This window comes from Amblyraja radiata, chromosome 21 (assembly GCF_010909765.2).
Source record: "Amblyraja radiata isolate CabotCenter1 chromosome 21, sAmbRad1.1.pri, whole genome shotgun sequence".
Taxonomy (NCBI): domain Eukaryota; kingdom Metazoa; phylum Chordata; class Chondrichthyes; order Rajiformes; family Rajidae; genus Amblyraja; species Amblyraja radiata.
Genome location: NC_045976.1, coordinates 13,999,362 through 14,008,355, shown reverse-complemented (window position 1 = coordinate 14,008,355; position 8,994 = coordinate 13,999,362). Strand labels below are relative to the sequence as shown.

The following is an 8,994-nucleotide window of genomic DNA, read 5'->3' as shown; positions in this document are numbered from 1 at the left end:
TAACGTGAGCTATTGCTAATGCTTTAAATATCTCGTACAGTAAATGACCCTTATTTTTCCTCTCCGTACAGTAACACTATACCTGCGGGCTGGACTCGCGATGCAGTGATTGGGTTCGAAGGTTTGCTACAGTGCGTTGCAGTCAAAGGAACATTGTCGTAAAATCTAACTAAATGATGCAGCAGTTTTGATGTTTATGATGCGGATTTTTGCGAGCGCGACGGCGTCGTGTGCAGTCAGGATGTTACCGGGCTGCCTGCACTGCGTCTAACATGTCTCGGTTTCCTCTGTGAGGAGTAGAAGGAGATGTGTTTTGGGAGGCGACAGCTTTTCGCCGCAATGTGGATGCTCTCGCCGTTGGATTGCTGAACCTCGGATGGTGCCCTGGTAACACTCCACGGAGCACTTGTGCTGTTTGTGCTGACGTTGCAATGTTCTGAGATGACTAGATCGGTTGGCTTTAATGCATTCAGTCTACACACTGCACCACATGATGTTTCAACAAGGGGCTAGGATGCTGGGCAGAGAGATCGTTTACCGTTACCTGCCACGAAGCTCATGTGCGTGGTCTAATGATTCTCTCTCTCTCTTTCTCTCTCTCTGCACTTTAACTGTTGTTGTTTTAAAACCGCGCTGAGCGACGTTTCAGTGATAACCCGGTCGCTTCCTGCTGCAGCGAACGTTAGGAACAGATGAGTTGTAAATAGTCAGTCTAATATAGGTTATTAATATTTCAACAGATCTCATGCATGGAAAGCTGTAAACGGATATCTACATTAGGAGGGTAGAGGTACTCCGGAAGAGAGCTGTGCACTGCGAGGCTTGGTCGCATTCCTACACTTCACCCTGTCCTCTTTCACTTGTCAGGTAAGGCTCTGCTCGCCCTCTCTCCAATCAGCCCTGCGGTGCCGACTTCCCCCTCCTCCCTCCTACCCCAGTACTGCAGCTGTTTCCCCCCCTCTCTCTAGCGAAAGCCACTCACTGCCTAGCGCGAAGATGTGAGGTCCGGGCAGAACTAGCAGCGCTCACACCCCGCCTTTAAAAAAAAAAAAATCTTTATTTTTTTTGCACATTTATGTTGTGTTTTATGTTACCGTTTGTGTTCCGCAGCACCTCTCTCCCGAGGTGAGGGCAAGCGGCCGCTGCCGAGATCACTTCTTGAGCTGCATAATGTTCGAGTCGGGCGGAGAGCCCAGAGCCACCCTTTAGCCCAGTCAAACGTCTCAGCCCAGCACCCGCTGCACTCCCACCCTCACTCCCCCTTCCCCACCTGTCCCCTCTCCACAGCCCTGCCTCCGAATGTCCGATCGCAGGGGAGCGGCAGCCAGTGAATCGGACCCAGCCAGAGCCTCCCTCCGCCTCGGCGCGCCTCACTGAAGGAAGCCGGCCGCCACAATGACCGTGATCGCGGGCGACAACTTGGACGACGCGTCGGCTCTGCCCGGACACCCGCAGGACAACTACCCCCCGGCCAACGACGACCACGAGTGCTGCGAGCGGGTGGTCATCAACATCTCGGGCCTGAGGTTCGAGACCCAGCTGAAGACCCTGGCCCAGTTCCCCAACACGCTGCTGGGGAACCCCAAGAGGAGGATGCGCTACTTCGACCCTCTGCGCAACGAGTATTTCTTCGACAGGAACCGGCCCAGCTTCGACGCCATCCTCTATTACTACCAGTCGGGCGGCCGGCTCCGCAGACCCGTCAATGTGCCGCTGGAGATGTTCTCGGAAGAGATCAAGTTCTACGAACTGGGCGAAGAGGCGATGGAGAAATTCCGCGAGGACGAAGGCTTCATCAGGGAGGAGGAGCGGCCGCTGCCCGAGAACGAGTACCAGCGCCAGGTCTGGCTGCTGTTCGAGCACCCCGAGAGCTCGGGGCCGGCCCGGGGCATCGCCATCGTCTCGGTGATGGTCATCCTCATCTCCATCGTCATCTTCTGCCTGGAGACCCTGCCCCAGCTGAAGGACGACAGGAAGCGTGTGATGCAGGTGGGCAACACCACCATGCCATACAAATCCAACATCCTCACCGACCCTTTCTTCATCGTGGAGACTCTCTGCATCATCTGGTTCTCCTTCGAGCTCATCGTCCGCTTCTTCGCCTGTCCCAGCAAAGCGGAGTTCTTCAAGAACATCATGAATTTCATCGACATCGTGGCCATCATCCCCTACTTCATCACCCTGGGCACGGAGCTGGCAGAGGAGGACGAGGGCACCATGAGTGGCGAGCAGGCCACCTCGCTGGCCATCCTGAGGGTCATCCGGCTTGTCCGTGTCTTCCGCATCTTCAAGCTCTCCAGGCACTCCAAGGGTCTCCAGATCCTGGGCCAGACCCTCAAGGCCAGCATGAGGGAGTTGGGTCTTCTCATCTTCTTCCTCTTCATCGGGGTCATCCTCTTCTCCAGCGCCGTGTTCTTCGCGGAAGCCGATGACCCCGACTCCTTCTTCACCAGCATCCCGGACTCTTTCTGGTGGGCTGTGGTGTCGATGACCACCGTGGGCTACGGAGACATGTACCCGGTCACCATCGGAGGTAAGATCGTGGGGTCCCTGTGCGCCATCGCCGGGGTGTTGACCATTGCGCTGCCCGTGCCCGTCATCGTGTCCAACTTCAACTACTTCTACCACCGGGAGACCGAGGGTGAGGAACAGGCCCAATACCTGCACGTTAGCTGCCCGAACATCGTGTCGGACAGCGACCTTCGAAGCCGCAGCTCCTCCACCGTTAGCAAGTCGGAGTACATGGAGATTGAAGAGGATGTGAACAACAGCATAGACAATTTCAGAGAAGCAAACCTCAGAACTGGCAACTGCACTGTAGCGAACCAAAACTGTGTGAACAAAAGCAAACTGCTGACAGATGTTTAAACATCTGCGGGCTCCGTGGCCAGAGCCACGCCACTCAGATACTGTTCCTTGTATTGGCTTTGTTGACCTCGTTAATGCGTTGTGGCATTGCAGTTATGCTAAGCGAAATAAGCTTTCAGAATTACGTGGAAGATATATTATCATTTATTTTTAAATGGCTTTCTTTCTCCAACTGCGTAACGAGGGAGATCTTTTTACCAGATCCATTCACGTGAGCAACGTCGGTATATTCTTTAAAACTTGGACCGACACCTGCTCGCCAACCTCGAATGAAGTTTTTAACAGTTCATTTACCAGTGCATGTGTTAAGGGACAATTCTGCGGACTGCGCCGTGCATCCAAACATCGCGAATGACCAAAAGCATCAACTCCCGCAGTCCTGCTGAATCTTGCGAGCATTTGCAGCTTTCGACCCCACTGATGAATTTTTCATTGCGTAAGGTGATTGTTTTATGAATAGTAAAACCACATCGCCATTCTTTTGTGACTGCCTTTGTTTCAACTTTCTGATCTGACAACGAATCCGTCGAAAACACCTGCAGTGTTGCAATTTTCAGATATCGCACTTCATATCCTTCCAGGACTGAACGTTCACAATCCCATTCCCGATTGGATGTGAGAAACATAATTTAAGATACAAATCCCGGAAACAATAGCATGCCTTGATATTCATCATCCATTTTTTTGTCTGGCATGCCTCGAACATTACCTCAAGTAACAGGAAACAAGTCTGCGTTTTAAATTATATTTCTGGAGAGTTAGTTCTCATTTGCTGACACCAAAAGTGCAATGGCTTATTATTTACATTATTATTTCCAAGCACTCATGGCCTGAATGCTAACTTGTATGGGTAGAGTAACTTTAGATCATAGCATGTTTAACTACTTAACATTATGCCCTTTTCGGGAATGGTAACTTGTAACCCTCTATAACTTTTGCATGACGTTAGGTTACAAAAGAGATTTCAACTGTAAGGATAGGATAGCGAGGGACCAGATGATTTTCCTAAATAATTTCAGGGAAATTAGTTGATTCATGTCCTAACAATGCTGAAAATATGGTGCAAAGTTGCCCTGTTACTTCTGGAGAATCCGAAAAGGTGAAAACAGGTTAGATAGTGTATATACTTATATATAACATAATTTAATTTAAGGTGGAACTATCACACTGATAAGAAAGCATGCCTTTCCTGCATTTTAACAGAATGTAAATGTAAAATATATGTAAATGATGCATCCAAGCCATTCATTTCCTAATTTATCCTCATTGATAACAAAACATTTAGTTTGAGCTTCCCTATTCTTTAAGGCAGAAACTCAGTGAATTACTTAGCTAGTTGCTAGTGCCTTTCCAATCCTTACACTCCTGGACTGCTGGAAGTGCCTCCATGTACAAAGAATGATTGAATGAGATGACATCCACAGAAATCTTCATCTGTTGCACAGTGAAAATATACCACCTCCTTTCTGTTCGACAGTCTGGGGCAGAATCTTTGACCTGTGAGGGCCAAATGGACAGTTTGTGGAATAAATAGCCTTTCAGATACATGTGAAGATTTAAACCAACTGGTGAGAGAGATAGGAGATGTACGAACCACTGGCAAAAGGACACTGCAGCTCAACAGGAGCAGCAGGAGTGATCTTGGAATATCTGATGTTCCCAGCATATTAAGATCTGAACAAGTTGTTACACTAAAACAGTAAATACAGCATGTTACCATCATCTCTTTCTGTCCACCTGCATAACCTGCAATGTACCAAAAAGGAGAATGAAGATTCCTCAGCAGACTACCTCAGTTTAGATTGATGAAAATACTGTTTCATTGTGTGGCTCCAGGCTGAGGGGATTCTTATCTTTTGGTTATTCTGAATTAACCATGATTTAAGTGGAGGTTTATCTTCAGTTTACTTTCGTATCATCTTTTCTGGAGCCGTATTTTCGAGGCAGTTTCGAAGCTTACATATGTTGCCAACATCTCTCGTTTAGCCTGTCACTCTCCGTAGCCTAATTGTAATGCAGAAACTTGTCATGCTACTTAAGACCTGAAGCTCTCAAAGATATCATGGGACAATTACATCATTAGTTGGAGAACTATATTGCAATTTCCCAAAGACCTGGAGAAACAAGTGTTACGTTTTTGTAATTAACATCATGCGAATCTTGAGACAGAGGGACCTACCTGGATATGGTTGTGTTTATTGCAAGATATCGTTTGTCGTCCAAGGATAATACAGACCTAAACAACTGGATGAGAATGCAATTAAGTTACAAACGGAACAAAGGGTTGACTATAAATTGTACTTTCTTGGAAATCTCAGGAATGCAAAAGGAAAGGATTTCACAATTGTGAAGCTACCCCAAGATCAAGTGACTGAATTAGTTGATACAACTGAACTGAGGGTAGAATTGGAAGTTACGCAGAGGAATTTTGAATAACTCTTGATGAACTGCGTTTGCTGTTGGCAACGGGGCATTAACTTCTTCATTTAGAATATGTAAACCACCCATACTCTGGTTATCCTGATCCTTCCACATCACATAAACCTTGAGGTAGGACAACATTTTCCCCTGTGTTAAATGACTTTAATACTGCACTTAATAAACAGCAATAAATGATCCAATGCTGCAGACCTGCTTTGATAAAATCTATGTGGCTTCTGGCAGCTCATGCTTACTTTAGCAATTGAGTTTCTAGTTTTTGGGAAATTGCACCGTAGGTTAACATTTATCTGCATGTGATTGAGAAGTGTGCTGCATGCAGTTTTTTGATAATGAAGGTTCTGAAAACCAGTGGGATGGGTTAGTGTATGATGATGTTTATTTATAACCAAAACAGCTAAGTACATGATATGGCTAGAGAGAAAAGCTGATGTAATATAGGCATGTCTTTCTGGTTATGCAGTTTTGGTAGATATTCCTTATCCTGGGCCAGCTTGGTAAAGGCATTGTACATAGACCTGAATGTACACAAGGTGGCTGGTTGTGAACAATGTCATGAAAGAGCCTCTTCTCTTTTTATAATAGAATCATTAATTATATTAGTGAAAATGAAACAAATCAATATAACAAGGATGGCTGATTTGGTGTAATGTTTTAAGTTATTTTGCCCAGTTTAAAGTGGTTTGCACTGAATAATATGCATTAAAGTGACATGATTAAAACGAGGAACTCTGTTATTTGTATCTGAGGTAAAATTTATATTAATTTGATCAAAGAAATGAACAAGAGAGAGGGGAGACAAAAGTGTAACTGTGATGAGGCACAATCTATTGCTGATGAGCACATTTCAATTCAGCTCAGCAATTAATGATGGAGAGTTTCTGTTTTAAGTGTGGTTAGGATTACAATTTGAATATATTTTCAGCCTTGATCTGATATTTTGTACATGTGAGGATATAACAGGTATTTTATTCTCTTTAATCAAACCTGTTAAGGGTCAAATTAGCACCGAATGAAGTCAAGGCTTCCGTGGTGTGGTCAAAGTGGCACATTAGAGACTTTGCACATTGCTGGTTAACGCCTTGTTTGATATGGAAGTATTGGGTGTTGAAGTAGGGAAAAAAAACCTTAATTCCTAAGTACTGTCAAACTTTCATTTAGCATAAAATGCACTTTAAAATTCAGCACAAATTGCCTTAACAGGTACATTGATCTTAAAAGTGAAAAGAGGTTCTGCAGCCTGTGTACTGTCAGGCCCAGGGCTTTCAAGTCTGAATAGTCATAGTATTGCTATTGTCATTTATAAGTGATATCATTTTGAAAACAGTTATGTTGTCAGGCTTGTTCATTTCCTGTTTAGGGATGTCATAATATTTTAATGTACCAATAAATTGTGGTTCATAAATCCTCATATTCATAATGCATTCACTCACTTATGCTCCTCCAGAAGGACACTCTAAAGACCATGATAATCCACCACGTTGTAATAACATGAAAAACGCCCAATCAGTCAATTGTGATGGAAATATTTGTAATGAAATGATAGTTTTTGCCCAGATTTATTCTAATTTCCTTATTTAGAGGATAATTTATTTGATGTTGAATATTATACTATCAAAACCCTGTTATGACATCCCTACGCAGCGGGATAGAATGATTCAGTCTTCTGATTTACTATTCATTTGCCTGTTTACTGTCATAATCATGCCTATAATTTGGATTTATAAAATATTGTTAACTAAAAGCATAGTTTCTTGCCCAGTGCAATCTGCTCAATGTATTAATCACTTTACCTTCCCCTTCAACCAAATAACAAATTAAAGATGAATTTCCAGGCTCTGACTCAGCTATGTCCTGACTGGTTATTTTCAATAAAGTCATTAGTGTGCAGGATATATTTGAAACTATTAGTGTTTGCAGTATATGAGTAATTTATCACCAGGCCACATACAAAAAATGCATTTGTATCCATTCAACTTTGCAGCTGCTTTAAATCCATACCAATGAGAAATAAATTGTTTGAAGCTGAGGTAGATTTTTTTTTTTTTTAATCTTTTATGAATGAAATAGATTGAGACTGTTTATTGTGTGCATATTTCTACTGACTTGTAAATCTGAGTTAATTAAAATAAATACTATGTAAAATAACATGTTCTCTGGAAGTCATCCCTTCCAAAACAACACAGACTAGTTCAGCAAAGACAGCTTTATGTGGCGGAAGACCTGGGGCATGAGCAAGCTCTGATGTTCTTTTATGTGAGGGAAAGGCTACCATTTACAATCTCGGGTAAGGTTTCCAGTTTTATTCTATATTAGTATGGTTCTACTTGTCTACAAGGAGTTGATTTGCAAAAGATTAAGAAGTATCGTATCACTGATATAAATGACTGTTGTTTACTTGTGATAGAATTATTCAGTTGTTGAAACATTCAAGCCTAACTATCACATTAAAAACCTTGCACAGTAATGGTGTTCAAAAACTGCTCGACTTAAATGGTAAAAATCTCTTAAATATGGAGATCTCTTTCCCTGAGTCTGATTGCTTTCTCTCTTTTGCTCTCCAGACTACACTATTTTTTATTCTCTTTTACATCAGGTATTATAAGTATCATAACCCTCTCAGTGTTATGGTAAGAGGTCATTGTAACCAAGCTTTCTAAACAAACCTGCCAATTCATTAGGAAAAGTCACTGATTCTCTTAGAAAAGCAGCTGCAGTGTGTATTACATCTTCAGGCTCTTCAAAAGTGAAAGTCTCAAATTCCTGTTAGAATCAGTCATGTTGAAGTCCCCATGTTTTTCCTGAAGGGGCGTTGCTACAGACTGCTTGTTGAGTTCAGGCTCAGCATGGAAGTCACCTATAATAAAACAGAAAATGTGCAAATACTTAACAGTTGGGGAGAATACAGGAAGTTTTAATGATGTGGATATGCAGGGAATTTTGGGATATAGATAATGTGCAGGCAATTAAGAGTTGGTCTTGGCATCATGTTTGGCACAGACATTGTGGACCAAACAACTTGTCCTTGTGCTGTACTGTTCTATACTCTAGGACACCATTGTCATTAAAATATGTGGAAAGAGAAATAGTTAGTGTTTCAGGGTGAAGACCCTTCATCACAATTGAGAAAGCGAGAAAATGCTTTCAGTTGCAGAAATGGTCAGGGAGGGATGGATGGGTAAAGGGGATATCATTGCTAGGACAAGGCCTTAAAGTGTTGATAAATTCATCTGGCTGATAGGTTACAGAGAGAACACAAACAAAGTAACAGGTAAAAGCTGTGAAATGCAGATCAGATGAGGCATCCACTACATGGTGTTTCTAAATTCAGTCATGGTCGTCATCGTGTGAGAAACAAATGCACCTCCAACTCACAGACACAGGAGTTTGCAGATGCTTGAAGCTTGAACCAAAAAAACTGCTGGAGGAACTCAGCATATCAGGCAGCATCTGTGAAGGAAAATGGCCAGACAACGTTTTTGGCCAGGAGTGTTTCCAAACGCATCAGGGTGTTTCTAAAGGGTAAAATTTACAGATGGAAATGGTCATCAAACTGGCATGGTCCAATGGGGCCGAACTTGCTGAAAACAGACAGCCATTAATGAAACACGTCATTATTATAATGCAAATAACTTGGTTGTTTTCAAGGCAGGACGAGATACTCTTAGTGAAATGTCGTAAATAAAT

The 8,994-nt window shown here is 43.2% G+C and overlaps 1 protein-coding gene across 2 annotated transcripts; it reads left to right on the top strand.

Annotated features, from left to right (window-relative positions):
• Positions 1-224: 224 nt before the first annotated feature.
• On the top strand, positions 225-7,149 carry LOC116985131 (potassium voltage-gated channel subfamily A member 1). Of its 2 annotated transcripts, none has more exons than XM_033039599.1 (3): positions 225-387; positions 741-867; positions 1,288-7,149. In XM_033039599.1, exon 3 carries the CDS (start codon positions 1,396-1,398, stop codon positions 2,866-2,868), a length of 1,473 nt encoding a protein of 490 aa, XP_032895490.1. In that variant the 5' UTR covers positions 225-387; positions 741-867; positions 1,288-1,395; the 3' UTR covers positions 2,869-7,149. The 2 variants fall into 2 exon arrangements, with proteins under 2 accessions (XP_032895490.1, XP_032895489.1); XM_033039598.1 differs by having other exon boundaries at positions 225-560.
• The last annotated feature ends 1,845 nt before the right edge of the window (positions 7,150-8,994 follow it).

Coding starts and splice junctions, on each gene's coding strand:
- LOC116985131 (XM_033039599.1), top strand. CDS start 1,396: ATGACCGTGATCGCGGGCGACAACTTGGACGACGCGTCGGCTCTGCCC.